The 24,869-nt window shown below is 36.5% G+C and overlaps 1 protein-coding gene across 3 annotated transcripts in view; it reads left to right on the top strand.

The window, feature by feature from the left end:
* The window catches only part of NPEPPS (aminopeptidase puromycin sensitive), a 110,034-nt gene that overhangs the window by 65,200 nt on the left and 19,965 nt on the right, over positions 1-24,869 (top strand). For all 3 annotated transcript variants that reach the window (XM_037810849.1, XM_037810847.1, XM_037810848.1), the window contains 11 exons: positions 1,323-1,430; positions 2,702-2,902; positions 3,354-3,450; positions 3,559-3,592; positions 4,450-4,564; positions 7,007-7,171; positions 8,017-8,121; positions 8,532-8,592; positions 11,822-11,931; positions 20,343-20,406; positions 21,863-22,002. In XM_037810849.1, the coding sequence (XP_037666777.1) occupies positions 1,323-1,430; positions 2,702-2,902; positions 3,354-3,450; positions 3,559-3,592; positions 4,450-4,564; positions 7,007-7,171; positions 8,017-8,121; positions 8,532-8,592; positions 11,822-11,931; positions 20,343-20,406; positions 21,863-22,002 (1,200 nt within the window). The remainder of the gene's footprint in view (positions 1-1,322; positions 1,431-2,701; positions 2,903-3,353; positions 3,451-3,558; positions 3,593-4,449; positions 4,565-7,006; positions 7,172-8,016; positions 8,122-8,531; positions 8,593-11,821; positions 11,932-20,342; positions 20,407-21,862; positions 22,003-24,869) is intronic.

The raw sequence follows: 24,869 nt of genomic DNA, 5'->3' as shown, positions 1-24,869 counted from the left end.
CCCAAGTCACAGTCCTGGAAACTGAAAATGGCTGGGGCTTTCTCCACTGAGCCAAAAAAGAAACAGATAGTCCCCTTCAGACCCAGTCAAGGCGACCCTCCGGCTCTCCCAGGTCAGTCGTCACCCAAAGCCTCTGTCTGTTTTTTTGGGGCTGCGTACCTGTAGTGAGCAGTTCACACTCGCTACTTAAAACCCCAGTTGGAGCTCAGCTGAGCTGTATTCGCTTGCTGGGAGAGAGCTTCTCTCTGGCACGACGAGGCTCCGCAGCTCGGGCTATGGGGGAGGGGGTCTCCCGACCTGGTTCCGCAGGTTTTACTTACAGATTTTATGCTGTGTTCTCGGGCATTCCTCCCAATTCAGGTTGGTGTATGATGAATGGATGGTCTTGTTTGTCCCCCCGCAGTTTTTTTGTAGTTGTTCCAGGGGGACTGCTTAGCTTCCACTCCTCTCTATGCTGCCATCTTGCCCCTCTCACTGTCTTATTTATTCTTTAATAGAATCCATGATTTCTTTAATTTCTTTGAGAGTACAAACAGCCATCTAAAATTTTTCCTTGAAGAAAACCTTTTTCCAAAGTATGTGCATATTTTCTTACCTACTTTCATGATGCAGAATCTTGCATTGATTCCATTTTATGATTCTGTTCTCTTCAGTAAAATTTCTTTATTTTATAACTGGGAATGTTTTGCCAAACCATTAAATTTTATTTTCCTTCAACAAGTGTGCTCTTTTTTTATTTGTTAAAAAATAAATAAATAAAAGGTCTCCTTAAGGAGGTCAGGTGGTGACAGTTTTATGTATAGTATATGGAAATAGTTAATGAATGACCTGTTTTGAATTGATAGAGCATCTGTCTTTATTTCCGTTGCTGCCGTTCCAGATAAAAGAAGAAAGCCATCAAAGATTTTGAAAGTATTTTTATTTCTTAAAAAGCCAAAGAGGCAACCTATCATTTTCTCAGCTTTGAATCCTTGACTGGGACTACTTTTGACTACTCTGTGCTGTATGTTGTATGAACATTATTAATGAATCCATTTGTATTAAATTTGAAATGTTGAGTGTTCTATAAACAAAAATATAATTGTAAATGATTCTGATACTATAAATTGTTAAGGTCTTTGGCACACATGTTCCCTGGAAAATTGCTGATGTGGTGATGATTTGCAAGCATTATGCTTTATTTGTAGTCATTGCCTGACACCGAGTAGAAAATATTTGAAAGTGAATAAATGAATGAATGATAGAGAGAAATGGCAGTTGCTTCATGAAATAGCCTGTTAGGTTAATTCAGTGATGTTTATATTTCATATTCTTTTCTTAAGGCTACTGATGCCCGAAGGGCTTTTCCTTGCTGGGATGAGCCTGCCATCAAAGCAACTTTCGACATCTCATTGGTTGTTCCTAAAGACAGGGTAGCTTTATCAAACATGGTATGTATGTGTTTGTAAGTATACTTAAAATTTTAATAAGCTTTCAGCATATTTAGTTTGCTCATTAGATGGAATAACGTGAAACCACCTAACAGAGTGCTTGGTACATAACAGGAATGTAGTTGTTAGTTGTTTTTTATTTCCAATAAGCCCATTATTTCTTATTTGCCTTATTTAGAGTATTTTCCCCCTCATGGAAGAAATATACCTGTAAAATACATTAAAATACACTGATAAATTTATCTATTTCTTTCAATTTTTTTAAATTAAATTAAATTTCTATAAATAGAAGTTTATCTATTTCTTTTAATTTAAATAATTGACAAATTTAATAAGTTACTCCTTGGAAAAAAAAGGTCTGACATTCTTATTAAATACCAAAAGATACAGCCACATAATGAAATGTATTTAAGTTTTTGGCTAATGGTATTCTTGGAATATGTTCTCTTCACCCATGCCATTGCTTACATTCATAAAGAGAATAAGCACCCCTTGAAATGTATTGTCTTGGACTGCCTTGTTTAAGAGGTAAAGTAGCCAGAACTCTGTGTAATGTAACTCTGGGGACCTTGCAGAAAAGCCTAGTGGTTCTTGCCTCCTTGTTGGTGGAGGGAATTCTCAGGTATTCTCAGAAAGGAGGCTAATATATTAAACTGAAATATTTGTTTACATTTTAGTATGAATGTATTTATCAGGTTTGTTTTTAAGTAAGTCTTCCTTGGAAGGAAAAATGGAGAGACCTTGAGGAGACTGAGAGCCTGACCAGGAAAGAGAAGGAGAACTTCAAAGGGAAATTGGGGGTATCAAAGATAGTAGAGATTTCTTCACAAATTTGCTTAAAGCCAGCTTTGGTATAGAGAATGCTCTAAATCTATGAATTTGTTTCCTTTGAAATGGCAGTTTCCACAGTTACATTTTATTAACAATTGTTGTCTAGTCATTTTATTTGAAAAGTGTTTAAGTCTTATTTAAAACATCCCAGTATGTGGCGTATATTAGGTATTCAAGAAAAGCTGATACTGTTCCTTTCACAAGTTCCTGGTAGATTTAACACTTTAGCTCCCAGCTTCTTAATGCGAGTGCTTTATTAGATCACTTTCCCTATTAATAGGAAAGATCTTGATAGCGTAAAAGCTTTGGGGTAGAGAAGTAAGCAGTGCTGGAAGGGGGAAAGAAGGGGTAATAAAGCCTACAGTTTGGGACTAGTGTTTGCTGTAAGGCATTTAACGTAAATCTGTTTAGATTTTCTTTTTTTTTTTTTTTTTTTAAAGAATGTAATTGACCGGAAACCATACCCTGATGATGAAAATTTAGTGGAAGTGAAGTTCGCCCGCACGCCTGTTATGTCTACATATCTGGTGGCATTTGTTGTGGGTGAATATGACTTTGTAGAAACAAGGTCAAAAGATGGTGTTTGTGTCCGTGTTTACACCCCTGTTGGCAAAGCAGAGCAAGGAAAATTTGCGTTAGAGGTAAATGTACTTGAAGAGGATTATTCCAACAGTCCATAACTACAGGTTGGGGAATTTACATTTCTGATCAATTATTAGTACATTTATTATTTAATATGAAACTTGTTGTGCTTCTTTGGTTTATTTTTAGTAGAATTTTGGGAATACCAACCTTGGTATTACATTAATATTTTATAAGATAATGATTAAAAGAATATGAGTGGAATTTATTTATCCAGGGAATGGGTGGGAAGAGATGTAATTCTATTTTTCACGCCATGTTTTAAATGGATTAAGTTTTGGCCAACGTATACAAAGTCTGGGGCTAAGACAGTTTTTGGAGATAGGGCTCCCTGGGATTGGTTTCTAGAAACTTAAGATAGTTTGACCTGGAACAGGATTCCTTTATGGATTTCTATAGGAATTAGAATCAAATATTTATCAGATGATTCTTTTGTTTATACTTCTATAGGTTGCTGCTAAAACCCTGCCTTTTTATAAGGACTACTTCAATGTTCCTTATCCTCTACCTAAAATTGATCTCATTGCTATTGCAGACTTTGCAGCTGGTAAAGTAAATTTCATTTTATTGCTGAATTGTAATAACTTCTTTTGAATTTTGTGATTTTGAGGAAGATGTATATATATCAATAAATGTTTATATTTATTTTATGAAGGTGCCATGGAGAACTGGGGCCTTGTTACTTATAGGTATGTTAATGATGCATTACCTTGCCTTATTTTTTCAATCACTGATACCATAAGGGTTCACTCCTAATTCCAGTTGAGTAGATTCTGTTCTTTGATCTGACAAAAATTTTCCTGCTCCTTCTTCGTTCTGTACACATTTCAAGAATGCAGATGAACTCCCTCTGGTGTTACTTTCTGAGGGTGTAAGATTTTAAAATGAGTATCTGGCATTAGTAGCATTTTTAGACATATTCTTGGCTGAGGTTCTCGTTTCGGTGCCTTCACTTTCTCCCAGTAGTTTCATAGTTATTAATCCAGGTTGAAGAGCCTTCCCTGCTTTCATATCTTTAGCCAAGTTTTTATATGTCTGTCACCACAATACAAACATGTGAGTTGTATAGCTTTTAAAGCGGAGTCTGTAAACAAGTTTTTACCTTTTACTATCAATTGGCTTCTTAATTGAGCTAAGTTTTGGAGTCTGCTCAGTGCTCTTTTTGAGTCTGTGGAATGCATCTCTCTCATGCCTCATCTTCTTTTAATGGAAGGACTATCTTCTCTATCTTGCACAATAATCCCTTATCCCTTAGACACAAGTTTTCCTAAAATTTCAGGCAGCTGTTGTATCAAGAGACTGATAACTAAACTTGTGTCACATCTTTGATCTTCTGTTGTATGAATTCTATTGGGATAGTCTTTTATCTTTCTGGAACTTTTTCTATCCTGAATACTCCAAGATTAAGTTTTCTTGACATCTCTAAAGCCTAACTTGACTATCTCATTTACTGTTTTGAGTCTCCCCCTCTTGTGCATGCCAGATTTAACTGCAATACTTCTATTTTATTGTTTATTTTATTTTATTTTATTTTTGTTAAACACAGGGAGACTGCATTGCTTATTGATCCAAAAAATTCCTGTTCTTCATCACGCCAGTGGGTTGCTCTGGTTGTGGGACATGAACTCGCCCATCAATGGTTTGGAAATCTTGTTACTATGGTATTTAATATTTTTAAGTGCTCAAATATATTTATCTTCATCTTGCTGCACGTTATTTTGGCTACATAGTACTTCAGGTTTGGCTGGAACATTGTACCAAAAAATAATTGTGATAGAAAAATTTATTTAAAAGGTCCACCTTGAAAACTGTTTATCAAAATCTCCGTGTTAATCAAGGGCACACAGACAATTTTTATTTCGACAGAAAACACTTCTTCAACTATTATAGAATTTGTAAGATGAATTAAAATTTCCAAATGAACCATTTAAATCCTTGTTTATCAAAATGTTTCCATTAATGATCTCTGTCCTTCAGTCTTGACCTTTCACTCTTTTCTAAATACTGTGTATAGAAGTTAAACTATGTTAGAGCTTGGGAACATAGAGTTTAATAAATCAATTAGAAATACAACAAAGAATAAAAGAACTGAGGATTCTGGAGCTAGCCAGTTTCCCTGACAGCATTTTAGGCTGCCAAAGAGTATAACCTGACTTGGATGTTGACTGAGTCCATGTGTCACAGAATAAGCACAACATTTAGCAACTATCTGAGAGAGTTTCTAAAGAAAGTCGGCTCTTGAAAGTAAATCCTTTCCTTTTGCTTAAAATTTTACTTAGGGATGAAAAAAAATTTTTAGAAATATAATTTCATGTGGAAGTCAAGTGTGCTAGCCAGTTCCTTTCTTCCTAATGCAGCAAGTTTGCTACTTCCTACCAGAGTATTTTTGCTCAGCTTTCCGAAGATTTTATTTTCTTACGATTTTATTTTGAAACTACCAGCAATAAATTTTAGTAGGGGAAATGTGTGCATTCTCATTTTTATGGATATGAATAATTAGTTATTAGATGCCAATTGTTTCAATAACTGAAATTCCAAGAGCTTGGAGAGATCAGTTGGGGAAAAACTTTAGCTTTGTACCAGATTATTTTAGTAGAGGCTACTAGCTAACTGGCACAAAGCACACAAAGTGACAGATAGCCACTTACCCCTTACTATTGAAAATATCTGATCTTTACAGAATTTCAAAATGGCCTTTTGTTTTTCAACATTGCCCTAGTTCTTTGGCATCTATCTTGCATTCATATATTGGTTTCTTTCTGCAAGAGAAGTTTTTTAAATTTAGTTTTACTGAGACATATTCACATACCATGCAGTCATCCACAGTGTACAGTCGGTTATTCACAGTACCATCACATAGTTGTGCATTCATCACCCCAATTTTTGAACATTTTCCTTACTCCAAAAAAAAAATAAATAAATGAAAGTGAAAAAGAACACCTAAAGCATCCCATCCCCCATCCCACCCTATTTTCATTTAATTTTTGTCCCCATTTTTCTGCTCATCTGTCCATACATTGGATTGAGGGAGTGTGAGCCATAAGGTTTTCATAATCACACGGTCACACATTATAAGCTACATAGTTATACAGTCATCTTCAAGAATCAGGGCTACTCGGTTGCAGTTCAGCAGTTTCAGGTATTTTCTTCTAGCTATTCCAATACACTAAAAACTAAAAAGGGATATCTGTGTAGCACATAAGAATGCCCTCAGACTCCCCTCTCAACTCCATTTGAAATCTCTCAGCCACTGAAACTTTATTTTGTTTCATTTTGCTTCCCCTTTTTGGTCAAGATTTTCTCAATCCTATGATGCCAGGTCTAGGCTCATCCCCAGGAGTCATGTCCCACATTGCCGGGGAGACTTACACCCCTGGGAGTCATGTCCCATGTAGTGGGGAGAGTAGTGAGTTTACCTGCCTAATGGTCTGCAAGAGATTTAATTAACTTTAATGGAAAATTAGATTGAGATCTCTCTTTTTTTTTTTTTAAAGTTGATTTTGTCTATGACCCAGTATATTCTTTGCATTCAACTCCCTATAAATTCTTATTAACAGATGAGGATTTTAGTTTTCAATATATGTTTAAACACCATTTTTTACTGAACTCCTTATTCCCATGATACTTCTAATAATTTCACTTCATCCCTTCTATAAGCAGTATTGCTTTTCTGTTTAACCAAGATCCTATATAATTGCAAGTTTTCCTTGTTTGGCCTTGGTAGTTTTCTGTTTTGTTTCAGAGAGGAATCCTTTGCTAAGTTAAATTTTTTATGACAGTATTTTTCATTTTTGCTCTTGCTTGCGTTTATCTATGCTCTTCCTCTTTTCTACATAGGGTTCCCCCCTCCTTTTCTGCCTTTGGTAGTAAAAGGTTACTTAGCAATATTTTGAGAATGTCCCTCAGGCATAATTCTTATCACCAGTTGGATTTTATTGGTATCTTGTATCTTTCTACTTTTTCAGAAGTGTGAGTTATTTATTAAGTGTTATTTTGGTCATTTAGTTGTTAGTTTTTAAGTATAGCAGAAGGAACTTGTTTTTCACAGTAGTGGAATGACAAGCATTTTGTTTTCTTTACCTCTTTCCATCTTTTGTTTTTAGGAATGGTGGACTCATCTTTGGTTAAATGAAGGTTTTGCTTCCTGGATTGAATATCTGTGTGTAGACCACTGCTTCCCAGAGTATGATATCTGGACTCAATTTGTTTCTGCTGATTATACTCGTGCCCAGGAGCTTGACGCCTTAGATAACAGCCATCCTATTGAAGTGAGCCACTCATTCCAGCCATTGGCCTTTGACTACTCTCATTTTCTTAGAAATAAGTAATTTGTTATAGAGATACTTAAGACTGAAAAAAAGAGAGAAATCTGTATAAGTGATTTCATTTTACTGGTTTTTATAGTTCGTATTTCCAGTGTTGAAAAATTTAACAAGAATAAATTCTAATTGTGTTTCTTTTTAAGGTAGGCAGTATAAAATTTTGGTTTTTGTAGAGGCAAGTGCTACGTACTTAATAAACATTCATTAAATTCTTTTTTATTGAGTGGTCTGAGAGAAATATACCTGTTGTGTAATAAGCGTTCGGGAACACTGATTCCATTGTTTGTTTTAAGGAAAGTTCTGAACATATCCTTTTTTGTTGTCATTGTCTGTTTTTGTGCATATTTTAATTATCTTGACTTAGCATATCCTTACTTCAGTTAGTTTATAGGTATAACTTTTGCCTCCCAAGAGCTGGAGTTTTATTTGTCCTTTGACATATTTAACAAGGTCCTATATAATTGTCCATACAGCTAGGGCAAAGAAATCAAATGTTTCATATCCCGCTCTTGCCCCCTGAGAATAATAGTGATGTGCCTCTTGCCTTCCAACACTGTAAGCCAGGACTGGGGCCTAGACCCTAGGTGGTGATAGGGTTCATGTTATGTATTCCACTTTATTAGTAGAAGTTACTAATGAGAATTATAATGAGGATTACCATTAAACATGAGTGAGCTAAAGGCAGAAAAGTATCTTATGAGTTAGAAGGGTTTTCCCAGAAAGCTTTTATGTAATTCAGTATTACAGGCTGTCTGCTTCCTGTCATAACCCTGAATCACGCTGTCTGCCAGGTCAGTGTGGGCCATCCTGCTGAGGTTGATGAGATATTTGACGCTATATCGTATAGCAAAGGTGCATCTGTCATCCGAATGCTTCATGACTACATTGGGGATAAGGTAAAAAAGCAGTTTAAAAACTCTTCAATTCTTTTATGATGAAATCAGAGTTTTGCATGAAAACATGTCTGATTCTATTTGGGTGAAGTTCCTAAATACTTTTTGTAGAATGTAGGAGTGCATTACCCTGCTTTGGGTTGTCTTCCTTTCTTTTTATATTGACTATTATGGTTTCTTAGATGAATGATGTTCAAGTATATTTGGAGGTGAGAGGCTGGAATAAAAGTTAAAAGCAAGTGCAGAAGTATGCATTCTTAAATAAAAGGCAATAGACATCTGAGGAAATATATTTTTAAGTACATTTGACACTCAAATAATTTGGGTAAATGAGGTTTTGAGTACTAATATGCAAATATACTATAAACACTGATGTCTGACTCCCCTGGATTTTAAAAATTTTGTTTTCTCAGGACTTTAAGAAAGGAATGAATATGTATTTAACCAAGTTCCAACAAAAGAATGCTGCCACAGGTAATCTTTAATAGTTTGAGATGGGAATAGAAAGGGGGAAAAGTGTTGACACTCTATCCAGGGTGGGGTATTTTTTTTTTTAAATGAAATTCAGTTTTATTGAGATATATTCACGTACCATACAGTCATCCATGATGTACGATCAGCTGTTCATAGTACCATCATATATTTAAGCATCTATCACCCCAGTCTATTTTTGAACATTTTCCTTACACCAAAAAGAATCAGAATCAGAATAAAAAATAAAAATAAAAAAGAACACCCAAATCATCCTCCCCATCCCACCCTATTTTTCATTTAGTTTTTGTCCCCATTTATTTACTCATCCATCCTTACACTGGATAAAGGGAGTGCAGTTCACAAGGTTTCCACAATCACACTGTCACCCCTTGTAATCTACATTGTTATACAGTTGTCTTCAAGAGTCAAGGCTACTGGCTTGGAGTTTGACAGTTTCGGGTATTTACTTCTAGCCATTCCAATACACTAAAACCTAAAAAGTGTTATCTATATAGTGCGTAAGAATGTCCACCAGATTGACCTCTCAACTCCATTTGAAATCTCTCAGCCACTGAAACTATTTCATTTCATTTCTCATCCCCTTTTTGGTCAAGAAGATCTTCTCAATCCCACGGTACTGGGTCCAGACTCATCCCCCGGAGTCATATCTTATGTTGCCAGGGAGATTTACACCCCTGGAAATCAGGTCTCACATAGGAGGAGGGCAGCGAGTTCACCTGCCGAGTTGGCTTAGCTAGAGAGAGAGGGCCACATCTGAGCAATAAAGAGGCACTCGGGGAGACTCTTAGGCACAATTACAAGCAGATTTAGCCTCTCTTTTGCAGTGATGAGTGTCATATGGGCAAGCCCCCAGTTAGAGGGCTTGGCATACCAAGCTGTCAGTCCTCAGTGTTTGTGAGAATGTCGGCAGCAATCCAGGTGAGGAAGTCCAACACTTCCCCATTTCCCCCAGCTCCTCAGGGGGGCCCTGCATATATATTTTTATTCTCTGCCCAAATTACTTTGGGATGTGTCGCTATTTCACTTTAACCTATACAAAGCTACCATATCCCACTTCCTATTCAGAGTTCCATGTAATCGTGGTGTTTGACTGTAGAAGTTATGTTGTTTAGAAAATATAGATCCTGCACCAGATAAACATCTCATCCCTTGGTCTCACATGGAAGTTGAAGTTTTAAAACAAAGTCAATTTCAACCTTTACCCTTTGGCCCGATTTGCCCTAGTCTTAACTAGATCTGCTTCACTCATTTCTCCAATTGAAGTCTGGGCTCTTTTTCAGCTTTTTTTTTTTTAACAGTTGCTGTATGCGCTAATACTGACATTCATTTCTGCCCAGCTCTAGCTCTCGGTTTCAGGTGTCACACAGATAACAGAGTGGAGTATTTTATTTTTGTTGTAAATGCTTAACATTCCATGTGATGGAAAGGAAATAAAGTTGACTTACGAAACCATGTAGTAAGTCATTGAATCAACATGAATCAGGACCCATTATCCTTTTGGTCATCCTCCAGTGTTCCTTCCGTGGTTCCGTGTTTTACCTTGAAGAATCTGAAGAAGTTCTGTTTACCACACTAGAGCTTTGCTCTTTTTGGTAATTAGCTGATATATTGCCCTCAATTGATAATTGGACATTAAAATAGCTACAAATTAACCATATTTAGGAGTAAACTCAAGGAATAACAATTGCAATTAAGTTTAGAGTCTTAAGATTTTTAGCATATGATGGTATATAATTTGGGTATCAGCGTCAAATGGAAGAATAAAGACTTTAAGAATTGCTTGAATATGAAAAAGCCAGACTTGGAATTTTCAGGTTTTCAGTGGACAAAAATGTTTTAAAAGACAAGAAAGTTTGTGGAACGTCTTTAGTTTCTAATAGAATGACAGAGGTTCATAGAGGCCTGAGCTTCAGCTGTCCTGAGGTTAATGAGTGGTCTTTAAATTAAGAATAGGATATGCCTCTGGGTTCACGTCAGGATGTAACTTTGACTGTTCTACTCCCCTCTTGTAAACTTCCTTTTTAGGGACTCTGTTCCTTAAAGTGGGGCTGGAGAAAATGTACTCTTGCAAGTTTTATAAGACATCTGCATATAGATATGTATATGTGGAGACAGAGCTTGTGCTTGTTAAACTGTAATATATGTACAGCCACCTAGGTTCTGTTATAGTGCTTCTGATTCAGTAGCTCTCAGGTGGGGCCTGAGAGTCTTCTTTTCTAACTAGCTTCCAGGTGAAGCCAGTGCTCTTGGTTTGTGGACCATACCATACCATTTAACTTTTTTTTTTTTTTTTTTTTTGACTTTTTGACTTTTTGTGAAAAACAATTGGCAGTTCAAATACGTTTCCGTTACCATCCATGGTCTTAATTCTCTTGCAGCACTCTGCCTATCCTCACTACTCTTTCCTTAGTTCATGCCTTCCTGACTTCTCCAGTGGAATTCTGCAGTTGGCCTATTAACTTACTGCTTCTTGCCTTATTCCTCTCCCTTCAATTTCTTCTCTCACACTGAGGCTACAATTACATGAATATCTAATTGTATCATCCTACTAATTAATAATACTTGAGACGAATAAATTTCCAAAGTATAGGAAGAAAATCTATACCTCTTTGAAGGCATAGAGTCTTGAACTATTCAGCCCTTGCCTACTTTTTTAGCACCATTTGCTGTTACTCTTACACATATACCTTCTATTTTTTCAGTCTCATTGAATATTTAAGAGCTTTTCCTCTGTGCATACCGCCATTGTAGTATTTACCACATTATACTGCTATTTTGCTTTCCTTACCACCAATGATACTTGTCCATGAGTTTTACTTTAATCTCATCATCAGAGTATTTTTTAACTTCTATTAGTTGAATGGGTATAAAGGTTTTAAGTTTGTAAGTGATTCATTAGCAGTGATATGCAATATGTTTCCACTTGTATGTTTGAAAAGACTCTTTTGTCTGTTGTAATTTCTAATTTTTCTTATAAAGTGGAACAATCAAGAACATTTTAAAATTAAACCAGTTTTTATAAGAGTTTACTTAGTGGAGGGGAGGGGCTTCAATTTGGCCCACTGTTGTTTCCTGAACCTGAAGGGACCAAAGAATAGGTCCACAGGGGTGATGCTACAGTGTCAAGAGTTAGATAAAATTTCTAATTTGATTAAGAAAATAAAAATGTAAGCATTTTAGGTTTTCATTATTTATGTTTATCTTTTAGAGGATCTTTGGGAAAGTTTGGAAAATGCTAGTGGTAAACCTATAGCAGCTGTGATGAATACCTGGACCAAACAAATGGGATTCCCCCTCATTTATGTGGAAGCAGAACAGGTAAACTTGTTAAAAGTTCTTCAGTTTGTCTGATGCGGAATTAAATGAAATTCAGTACAACTTTATTAAATTTGTTTTTTCTAAGTATTCTAGATGACATTTAAACTAGCCCTTGTACTCTTTTATTGGTGGCTTATAAATGGTTTACTCCCTACATCATTAAAATTATAAATGTGTATGGTGGGGAAAAAATCTTGTTACTCTTAATGTCCCCGAAGAAAACACTTAACTTGTTAATATAATTCTAAAATCACCAAGTGGGATTTAGTCCAAGAATGCCAGGATTCATTAACATTGAAAAATCAACGTTTTGATTTATAATCACTGCCTTAACAGAATAAAGTAGAAACACATGATCACTTCCAAAGATGCAGAAAAAAAGCGTTTGGCAAAATTCAACACCTGTTTACAGTATTCTTTACAATTGGTGTTTACTGTTTATTAGGTGGCAATGTAATTTTTATTAGGTATTACACTCTTATTTGTTGAACTGTTACCTGAATTCAGAGAATGGTTGTCTTCCAACCTGACTGAGAATTACATAACTACCTTTAATGCATATCAGAAAATTTATCTTGATTCAGTTTCATTATATGAAACTAAGAAATTGTTGCTCTTAATCTTCATTGCCATTCAAACCCCATGCAGGATTCATGATCTGCATGGGGAATTAATTGCCATTCATTTTTTGGAGAGGAGGAGTCATAGTTCACTTTTGATATGTTTGTTCTTGTACCATCCATAAAGCTAAGTATGTTTTACAAAGACAGTTTCTTAATGTGGCAATCCAAGTTTGTAACAGAACATTCTTAAAGTGTACCCAAATTCACATGGAACATTTTCATAATAAAGTATGCACATTGGGAGACCTTTCATTCAGAATGGCTGCAAGAATTTGAAAAAGGCAATTTAGGGAATGCAATTGATCAAATCTGGTGGAAAAGAAGACCTGTAAGTTTAGGTACCATTGTGAACATCTGTTTCCTTCAAGTCTTTTTTTATATTCACTTTGGATTAGTGTATTATAGGAGATGTCTGATCAAACTTGATATTGACCTTCCATGTAGACTACTGAGTAGATTTTCACTTGACCTTCCTGTTTAAGAATAAAAGCCTACAAAAATAATTGTTTCTTTCACCTCTGGGGATGTCATTCCATCAAAAACTATCAACACCTCAAAGATATTAAACTATTTACTTATTACACATAAATCAGACTGTTAGATGATAATTTATTCTTCAAGCATAGGAAGCAGAGCATATTAGTTTATCAGAATGGAGAACACCTTACACTCCTTTTCCTCCCCATGATACTGAGACTCAACTTTTTTATCCAGCTACCTCAAGGTTTTGCTTTCTTTGATTTGTTGTTTATTTGTCTACAGGCACAATCAAACTCGTGGTTCATATTATGCTACAATTTGAAAAGCCTGTCTGTGACTCTTCATTCCTTTAAGAATAGGAGAGCTCTACAGCTTATAATATCTTATAATTTATTTCTCACTTTATATTCTCTTAATTTAAATATTTTTGCTTTAATTCTGAACCAATTTAAAAGTCAGCTGTCAACTTTTTCAAGGAAATCTATGTAATATACAGCTAATCTGTGATGTGTTTTGTTTTTGTTTTTTTTATTAGAGAAGTGGTAGGTTTACAGAAAAATCAAGCATAAAATAGAGTTTTCATAAAGCACCCTGCTATTAACACCTTGTATGTGTATGGTACAAGAACAAACAAATAGCAAAAGAGAACTATGTTAAAATTCATGAAAGACATGTTATAATTGTACTGTTAACTGTAGTTCATCATTTACAGTAGGGTTCACTGTGTTGTACAGTTCTATGTTGTTGTTTTTTTTAATTTTTATCCTATTAACCTATACAACCTAAAATTTCCTCTAATAACCACTGTTCCGGTTTGCTAATGCTGCTGTTGTGCAGAATACTAGAAATGGATTGGCTTTTATAAAGGGGTTTTATTTGGTTACAAATTTACAGTTCTACAGCCATGAAAGTGTTCTAGCTAAGGCATCAACAATAGGGTACCTTTGCTGACGGATGGCCAGTGATGTCTGGAAAACCTCTTTTAGCTTGGAAAGCACGTGGCTGGCATCTGCTTGCTCCCAGTTTGCATTTCAAAATGGCATTACACAATTTCTCTAGGCTTAGCTTCTCAGGGCAGACTGTGGGCTGGTATCTCCAAAGTATCAGCAAAAGTCTGCTTTCAAAGGCCATCTCTAAAATGTCTCTCTGTGCTGCAGCAGCTCTCCAAAATATCACTGCTGTAAGGTCCTTCTGTCTGCGAGGTCTTTTATAAGACCCAGTGATTAAATCAAGACCCACCTTGAATGGGCAGGGTCCATATCTCCATGGAAATAATTTAATCAAACGTTTCACCCACAGTTGATTGAGTCACATCTCCATGGAAATAGTCAAAGGATTCTAACCCAGGCAGCACTTAATACATCTGCCCCCACAAGATTGCATCAAGGAACATGGCGTTTTGGGGGACATAATACATCCAAACCAGCACAAACCACATTCACATAAATAATTCCGATCTGTGAATTAACATTGAATGTTGTGCTATTATTACCACCATTCATTACCAACACTTTATGAACAAACCAATAGAAACTCTATACAACTTAGCATTAACTCTCCATTCCCTGTCCCCACCCCAGCCCCTGGTCACCTGTATTCTAATTTCTGACTCTTTGAATTGCCTATTCTAAATTATTTCATATCAGTGAGATCATACAATATCTGTCCTTTTGTGTCTGGCTTATTTCACTCAACATGACATCTTCAGGGTTCATCCATGTTGTTGTATGAATCAACTTCATTCCTTTTTACTGCTGAATAATATTTCATTGTATGTATATGCCACATTTTTATTTATCCAGTCATTGATTTATGGACACTTGGGTTGCTTCCATCTTGTGGCAGTTGTGAATAATGCCACTGTGAGCATCAGTTTGCAAATATCTGTTCAAGTCCCTGCTACAAATTGTTTGGGGTATATACCTAGAAGTGGGATTGCTGGATCATATGGTAATACTATCCTTAACTTTGTGAGGAACTGCCAAACTGTCCTCCGCAGTGGCTGTACCAGTTTACATTCCCACCAGCAGTGAACGAGTGTTCCTATTTCTCTACATCCTCCCCAACGCTTGTAATTTTTCATTTGTTGTTGTTGTTGTGAAATGGTATGTCTTTGCAGTTTTGATTTGCATTTCACTCATGGCTAATGATGTTGAGTATCCTTTCATGTGCTTTTGGCCACTTGTATATGTTATTTGGAGAAATGTCTATTCAGATCTAGAAATGTCTATTCAAATCTTTTGCCCATTTTTAAAATGAGTTTTTTGTCTTTTTATTGTTGATTTTACTGTAGGATTTCTTTTTATATTCTAAAATATTAAACCCTTATGGGATAAGTGGTTTCCAAATATTTTTCCCATTGAATAGGTTGTCTTTTCACTTTATCATGATAAATTCCTTTGATGCACAGTTTTTAAATTTGATGAGGCCCCATTAATCTATTTTTTTCTTTTGTTGCTTGTGCTTTGGGTGTAAAGTCTAACAAACCATTGGCTAACACAAAGTCCTGAAGGTGCTTCCCTACATTTTCTTCTAGGATTTTTGTAGTTTTGGTTCTTATATTTAGTTCTTTCATCCATTTTGAGTTGGTTTTTGTGTAAGATATGAGGCAGGGGTCCACTTTCATTTTTTTGCACATGGACATCCAGTTTTCCCAGCACCATTTGTTGAAGAGACTATTCTTTCCCAATGGAGTGGACTTGGCACCTTTGTCACAAATCAAAGGGTTGATTTCTGGACTCTCAGTTTGATTCCATTGGTCTGTATATCTATCTATCCTTGTGCCAGTACCCCCCTCTCTTTTTTTTCTTTACTTATTTAATTATACATATGTAAAACAACCTTCCTTTTATATTGTAGAAACAATCAAATTTTAAAAAACACTTTACATTCATACTGTACAGTGAATATCCTTCGTGAATACTCTTCCAGATTTTTCGCTATGCATTTTTTAAACCAAATGTTTATTCTGTAACATGCCTATTTTTTTAACAGTCTTATTCATACACCCTATTATCCATCCAAAGTGTGCAGTCAATGGGCTCTCAGTTACCATGCTGTCTTGATTACTGTAGCTTTATAATGGGTTTAAGATCAGGGAAGTGTCTTCCAACTTTGTTCTTCTTTTTCAAATTGGCTTTGGCTATTGAAATTTATTTTCAATAATTTTAGCCTTCCATTTAAATTTGATGATTGACTTTTCCATTTCTGCAAAGAAGGCTATTGGAATTTTGATTGGAATTGCATTGAGTCTGTAAATCTCTTTGGGTAGAATTGATACATTAACAACATTTAGTTTCCAATCCATGAACACAGAATGTCCTTCCATTTATTTATGTTTTCTTCGATTTCTTTTAACAATGTTCTGTAGTTTTCTGTGTGCAACTCCTTTACATCCTTAAGATTTATTCCTAGATATTTGATTCTTTTAGTTGCTATTGTAAATAAATTTTTTTCTTGATTAGAAACACTAGTGATTTTTGTGTGTTGATTTTGTACCCTGCAACTTTGCTGAATTCATTTATTAGTTCCAACAGGTTTGTTGTGGATTTTTCAGGATTTTCTGCATATAGTATATGTCATCTGCAATCAGGGAAATTTTTACTTTTTCCTTTCCAATTTGGATGCCTTTTATTTCTTTCTCTTGCTTAATTGCTCTAGCTAGAACTTCCAGTACAATGTTGAATAACGGTTGTGACAGTGGGCATCCTTGTCTTGTTCCTGATCTTAGAGGGAAAGTTTTCAGTCTTTCACCATTGAGTAGGACATTAGTTTTTCATATTTGCTCTTTATCATATTGAGGAAATTTCCTTCTATTCCTAGTTTTCTAATTGTTTTTATCAAGAAGTGGTACTGGATCTTGTCATATGCCTTTTCTGCATTGAAATGATTATGTGGTTTCTTCCCCTTTGTTCTATTAATGTGGCGTATTAACATTTATTGATTTTCTTGCATACCTGGGATAAATCCCACTTGATCAAGATATATAATGCTTTTGATGTGCTGTTGGATTCAGTTTGCTGTTTTTTTTGTTTTTTGTTTTTTGTTTTTAGGATTTTTGCACTTACGTTCATAAAGGACAATGGTCTCTTGTTTTCTTGAGTCGTCTTTATATGGCTTTGGTGTGGGAGCATTGCTGGCCTCATAGAATGAATTAGGGAGTGTTCCCTTCCTTTTCAGTTTTTTGGGAGACTTTGAGCAGAATAAGTGTTATTCTCCTTGGTATGGTTGGTAGAATTCACCCATCTGGTCCTGGGCTTTTCTTTGTTGGGAAGTTTTTGATGACTAATTCAATCTCTTTATTAGTTATTGGTTTGTTGAGATCATTTATTTTTTCTTGAATCAGTGCATGTAGTTTGTGTGTTTTAGGAATTTGTCAGTTTCATCTAGGTTATCCAATTTTGGGGGTACAGTTGTTCAAAGTATCCTCTAATAGACATTTTATTTTGTGAGGTTGGTAGTAATGTCCCCGTTTACATTTTATTTGTGTTCTCTCTTTTTCTTTGCCAGTCTATCTAAAGATTTGTTGATTTTATTGATCTTTTTAAAGAAACAACTTTTGGTTTTCCATAGTTTTGAGGAATGTTATTGTTTTAAAATTCCTCTGCCACCTTTGCCCCAGGGAAGTTGGAACAGTAGCTGCCCTGAGGGCAGTCCCCAGTGATTTGAAGTAGCTGATCAAAGGTAGAGATCTGGGATCTGACCACACATCCCTGGAATTTGGAGGACATGTTCTTTGTGTTCCACCTTGGCATCAGCCAGCTGTTCCAGAAGCTGGAGCTTCAGTCCACATTGATGCTGGCCATGAGGCTGGGGGAAAGGGAATGGTAGTCACTGCAGAGAGGTGAAACTCACCAGTCTTTACCGCAGTTTACCAGCTTCTTCCTCCCTATCCTCCCTGGATGCTGCACAGTGTTCCTCTAGACTCCAGAGTTTCAAAGTGGTTAATCCAGTTCAATATTTGTTTCAGTGGAGGGATTCCTGGTGCTTCCTTCTCCATCATGTTCCCACAATCCTCTGGTCTTTTTTTTTTTTTTTTTTAATTCAGTTTTATTGAAATATATTCACATACCATACAAACATCCATGGTGTACAATCAGCTGTTCACAGTACCATCATATAGTTGTGCATTCATCACCCCAATCTATTTTTGAACATTTTCCTTATATCAGAAAAAATCAGAATAAGAATAAAAAATAAAATAAAAATAAAAATAAAAATTGTGATGTTGTCACAAACATTGGGACTGGCAGTTTGATGTGCCAAGCCCTCGATCAGGGGGCTTATGAATGCCCTTATGAAGCTCATTACTGCAAAGGAGAGGCTAAACTTGCTTATAATTGTGCCTAAGAGTCTCCCCCTGAGTACCTCTTTGTTGCTCAGATGTGGCCCTCTCTCTCTCTAACTGAGCCATCTCGACAGGTGAACTCGCTGCCCTCCCCCCTACGTGGGACCCGACTTCCAGGGTTGTAAATCTCCCTGGCAATGCAGAATATGACTCCCGGGGATGAATGTGGACCCGGCATCGTGGGACTGAGAGTATCTTCTTGACCAAAAGGGGGATGCAAAATGAGACGAAATAGTTTCAGTGGCTGAGGGATTTCAAATGGAGTCAAGAGGTCACTCTGGTGGACATTCTTATGCACTATATAGTTAACACCTCTTGGGTTTTAATGTATTGGAATAGCTGGAAGTAAATACCTGAAACTACCAAACTCCAACCCAGCAGTCTGGACTCCTGAAGACAATTATATAATAACGTAGATTATAAGGGGTGACAGTGTGATTGTGAAGACCTTGTGGATCACACCCCCTTTATCTAGTGTATGGATGAGTAGAAAAATGGGGATAAAAACTAAAGGACAAATGGGGTGGGATGGGGGGGATGGCTTGGGTGTTCTTTTTTCACTTTTATTTTTTATTCTTGTTCTGGTTCTTTCTGATGTAAGGAAAATGTTCAGAGATAGATTGTGGTGATGAACTATGTTATCATACTGTGGACAGTGGATTGTATACCATGGATGATTGTATGGTGTGTGAATGTATTTCAATAAAACTGAATTTAATTAAAAAAAAAAAAAAAAGAACACCCAAATCATCCCCCCATCCCACCCTATTTTTCATTTAGTTTTTGTCCCCATTTTTCTACTCATCCATCCGTACACTAGATAAAGGGAGTGTGATCCACAAGACTTTCGCAATCACACTGTCGCCCCTTGTAATTTACATTGTTATACAATCGTCTTCAAGAGTCAAGGCTACTGGGTTGGAGTTTGATAGTTTCAGGTATTTACTTCTAGCTATTCCAATACATTAAATCCTAAAAGTGTTATCTATATAGTGCATAAGAATGCCCACCAGAGTGACCTCTCAACTCCATTTGAAATCTCTCAGCCACCGAAACTTTAATTTCATTTCATTTTGTGTACTACTTTTGGTCAAGAAGATCTTCTCCATCCCACAATGCCGAGTCCAGACTCATCCCTGGGAGTCATATCCTTCATTACCAGGGAGATTTACACCCCTGGAAATTTACACGTAGAGGGGAGGGCAGTGAGTTCACCTGCCAGGTTGGCTTAGCTAGAGAGAGGGCCACATCTGAGCAACAAAGAGGCACTCGGGGAGACTCTTAGGAACAATTATATGCAGGTTTAGCCTCTCCTTTGCAGTAACGAGCTTCATAAGGGCAAGTTCTGGTCTTCTTTTAAGCCATCAGTGATGTGATATTTATGTTCCCAAGAGTTTCTTCGTGGCATCAGGGTGGCCATTGTGTCCTAACTCAATTTTTTTTTAGTTTTTCAATTCTGTCACTTGCAGTCATTTTATCCATGAAGGTCATTGGCCCAATTTTACATTTGATTTAATTGATCTTAAGTCTGTTATATCAGGTGTTATTTGAAATCTTCTAGGACACAGTAACAAATGAGAAATGAAACAAACAAAGATGAAATTAACTTGCTGAAGTATTATTTATTATTGACTCTGCTTTTGGAAACCTTAATACTGTAAAGATTTTAAGAAACTTTTCTCATCTGGGTATTTTTTTTTTTTTGTACGTATCTTTTCTGAGAGCCTATATTATGTGAAACCTGGCCTTTTAATTAAAGCGGTTATTTTGAGGGCTAAATGAGAAATAGAGACTTATTTCCTATTCTGTTGTAGCATCATCATCATCATCATCACCATTGCATTTTGTTTACTCATGAAACATGTCTATACTTGCTCCACAGTCTACTTGGTCACAGAAATGTTTCCCCTCTCTGCAAAAAAAGTGTTAATACTACTATAACCTTTGTTTTACTTCTTTAGGTTGAAGATGACAGATTACTGAGGTTATCCCAAAGGAAGTTCTGTGCCGGTGGACCATATGTTGGTAAGCAGATGACTTTAATTGGGAGCTGATCAATGAATTTGGATACCATACCAGTAGTGTTCCAACTAATAGGAAATAATTGTCCATTTTTTATTTAGAATTAAATAAAGACAAGGAAATGATTACTAGAATGAAAATGAAAGGAAATCAAAAAAGGATATCAGATAGCTATTTGTAGTATTTTGTCACATTCTGAAGTATATAAGAAAGAAACAACTCGATGATTATTACGTTTATTATATACCAGTCATTGTACTAAATACCATAACTGTTCCTTATTTTGTATTCTCAGTAACTATAAAGTAGATGGTGGTATTTCCATTTTACAGATGATTTAGGTGAGTTAAATTGCCTAGGGTCACCTAATAACATAAAGAGTGGGAACTCAAACAAAATTGTCTGACTCCCTGAGTATGTGTTCTTAACTACTACTAGACACTGTTTTCTAAATATTAGATTCTTTTACCCAGGAAATCAATTAAAATGAAAAATCAAGAAGTAAAGTGTTTTTCGGTACCTTTCTCACTTCTTTGAAACAGTAGTTATCAATGGAGCAGTTGTATATCAGAATCAACTATGCTTTTTCATGTTCCATCCACCAAAATCTGATGCAGTCTACTGGGGTTAAGAGGTACAGCTTCCACCCTTAACCTTCCTTAGTGCTGAGAATTATTCTTGTAATCAATATGTGTGACAAGTCAGATGACAAGTTTATTATCCAAATAAATTTCTAAATGTCACAGTTGCCATTTCTGCCCCATACTTGTAATCTGCATTGTATTGCAGGTTTTTCCAATGCTTTGGGAGCAACATAGGCAACATTAAAACCTGAAATGTCTAAGTGTCAGGAGGAGATTTGAACTCATAGTTTAGCCTGATAGCATAAAGCTATATAGCTTATGAAAATAGCTCTGTAAAATATACTAGACAGTGAGTCTTGTTTGACATCTTAATGCAAAGTCTGTTTTTCTGTCTGGCATCCAAGACAGCATGTCTGCCTTATTTAGCTTTTAGATATGACTCCTCTGTGTTATAGAGTCCAAAATCTCCTAGAATGTAGCCTATCACAGCAATAAAATGCAACCTTTCAGGTTTTTTTTTTAGCAGTGTGTATTATTTTAACGTAAAATTGATGCTGTTCCTATTGCTCTGCAAAGGAAAAAGAACATTTAGGTTAAAAGCATTGCATTCGTAATTCTACAAGTGTGTACACTGCTCTTTTTTTTTTTTTTTTTTTAAGACTATTGTGATTTTATTAGTCAATTATCTTATCCTTTGTACTAATAATTATTCAGGTAAGCTAGAACAGTTCATGTACCACTAAAAATGCGCTATTGATGTAACAGACTCAAGTCCATGGCTGGGACAACACCAGCCCTCTCTCTCCACCTTACCTTCTGTTTCTTCTGTGTGATATTCTTTCTCAGGTTTTCTATTTGTTCTTTTCTTGCTTAAGGAGAAGACTGTCCCCAGTGGATGGTTCCTATCACAATCTCTACTAGCGAAGATCCTAACCAGGCCAAACTGAAAATTCTAATGGACAAGCCAGAGATGAATGTGGTTTTGAAAAATGTAAAACCAGACCAGTGGGTAAAGGTGAGTTCCAGAAATGGCATGGCCGTTTTTGTCTTACCTAAATTGATTTCTCTCACTTCCTTTATGCATCTTATGGCGGTCTCTAAATTCTACTGCTTCAGTTTAGACTAGGACTTTGAAGGAAAAAAACATTTCTCAACTTCCCTATGTGGTATTTAGGACTAGTTCCCAGAGATTTGCCTAATGTTGGCCAAGGGAGTGGTCGGTAAGCAGATAAGAGGGATAGAGTTAGAGAAAAAAAAAATAGTAGACTGTGTCTGAAGCCACATTAACCAAAACATTGTACTCTTGCAAGTTCAAACTGCCCTATCATTGCAATGATAGGATAACTTCAGTGTTGTCATCATATGTGTACAGTTATAATCAAATGACACTTAATAGTCAGTTTGTGTCACTGTAATGTGAAATTCATTTAGCTGTTAAGTGTTTAAAAGTGTTTTCACACAGGGCCCCCAGATTGTTCCTATGCCAAATAAGCCCTGAAACCCAGAGGTACCAAACTGTCCAAGAACATCAACCAGTTTCATTCCTCTACCCAATAAGGTCGACATCCCTTTTCAGCACGAAGAAGTTAAAGTGGTCATTGTCCAGATATCCTTGAAGATTGAGAGAATGATTAAATGAGAGGGAGGAGGTATAACTGAGAAATTTAGGATTTAACAAATGATTATGACTATTGACTGATTATATAGATATTTCTTTTTAGTTTCTAGTATATTGGAATACTAGAGGGAAATATTGAAATTGTTGAGCTGTAATCCTGTAGCCCTAATTTTTGATAATGATTGTATAACTATATAGCAAAAAAAAAAAAGTAAGTTACCCTGGTTTGTATGGATCTACTTCTGGATGTTTTATTCTGTTCCACCGATCAGTATCTCTATCTCTGACAATACTACATTTTCTTAGTTAACCTATCTTTATTATATGTCTTAAAATTGGGTAGAGAGGAGGAGGAGGGGCAGATGGTGGCATAGAGAGGTGTGGAATTTAGTTAGTCCCCTGGAGTAACTAATAAACAACCAGGAACAACTAGTAAATAATCTGGAACAATTGCTGGGGACAACCATGAATGTCCATAAACCATACATCAACCTGCATGGGTGGAATGGCTGAGATCACAGCATAAAATCTGTAAGTAAAAACTGAGGAACTGCACCGGGAGCTCCCTCCCCCCATGGCAGGCTGAGCTGCAAGACCTCACTGTGGGAGAAAGCAGCATTCCCGGAGCCAGCAAATATAGCTCATTCCCGCTCCAACTGGGGTTTTAATTAACAAATGTGGGTTGTTGAATACAAGCTACAAACATAGACAAACCCCTAACAAGCAGCAAAGTACCCTGAGGTCGCTCCCAGTGGAGAGGAGGTGGGGCTGAGGGAGAACAATTTTTACTTAAAAAAAAAGAAGGAAAAATACAGAGGCTTTTAGAGATGACTGACCTTAAAGAGCCAGAAAAACGCCTGTGCCCTAGGAAGGGGAGCCCAGGAGACCAGGTGCTTTCTCTGACCAATAGGCGAAACTGGGGGGCCATGGACTGGCTCGGAAAGGGGGCTTTTTTCCCTTTTTCACTCTCTCAACCTGAGTGGCTCAGTGGAGAGAACCTCAGCCATTTTCGGTTCGCAGCGCTCTGACCCAGACGGGTGGAGTTAACAGAGTTAGAGAGACAAAGGAGTAATTCAGATGCAGAAGATGCAGAAGAGAACTCCCTAGGGGGTGTAGCTACCTTAAGAGGAAGGAGGTGGGGCCCAGCTCTAGTGCCCACCTTCCCTTCAGAACTCCCCAGGGCCTGGGAGAAAACAGCCAAAACAGAAACAACCTAAGCTGAGAACTAAAGGGGCCACACCTCCTTATACCAGTTGGGAGTGAACAGCTGACAGGCGCCACATGCTGGGAAGGTTAGGAAAAGCACAGCAGCTAGGGGCCTCACAGGAAAGTCTGTCATCTTCTAAGACACACTCTCAGGAAAACCTGATACTGAATATAACTCCATTTTGAGACCTGAACCCATTCTGGTTGGAAAAATCTGATTGGGGTAACCAAGGAAACCAGATGCCTAGACAACAGAAAACTACAGCATACACTAGGAAAAATGGAGACATGCCCCAGTCAAAGGAACAAACTTAACACCTCAATTAAGATACAGTTGAGATATTGCTTCACTTTAATGAAACAATCAATTAAAGATTTTCAAAGAAATATGCTAAATCAATTCAAAAACCAAATGAACAAGTTCAGGGAAGATATGGCAAAAGAGATGAAGAATATAAAGAAAACACTGTGTGAACATAAGGTAGAAATCAAAAGTTTGAAAAAACAACTGGCAGAATCTATGGAAATGAAAGCCACAACACAAGAGATGAAAAACACAATGGAGAGACGTACAACAGCAGATCTCAAGAGGCAGAAAAAAACACTCAGGAACTGGAGAACAAGACACCTGAAAGCCTACACACAAAAGAACAGATAGGGAAAGAATAGAAAAATAATAAGCAACGTCTCGGAATTGAATGACAACATGAAACACATGAATGTACATGCCACGGGTGTCCCAGAAGGAGAAGAGAAGGGAAAAGGGGCAGAAGCAATAATAGAGGAAATAATCAATGAAAATTTCCCATCTTTTTTGAAAGACATAAAATTGCAGATCCAAGAAGTGCAGCATACCCCAAACAGAATAGATATGAATAGATCTACACCAAGACACTAATCAGATTATCACACGTCAAAGAGAAAGAGAGAATCCTGAAAGCAGCAAGAGAAAAGCGATCCATCATATGCAAAGGAAGTTTGATTAAGACTGTGTGCGGATTTCTCAGTAGAAACCATGGAGGCAAGAAAGAAGTGGTGTGATATATTTAAGATACTGA

Source organism: Choloepus didactylus, chromosome 18 (assembly GCF_015220235.1).
Source record: "Choloepus didactylus isolate mChoDid1 chromosome 18, mChoDid1.pri, whole genome shotgun sequence".
In the NCBI taxonomy this organism is placed as follows: domain Eukaryota; kingdom Metazoa; phylum Chordata; class Mammalia; order Pilosa; family Megalonychidae; genus Choloepus; species Choloepus didactylus.
This window is presented reverse-complemented; position numbering and strand designations above follow the sequence as displayed.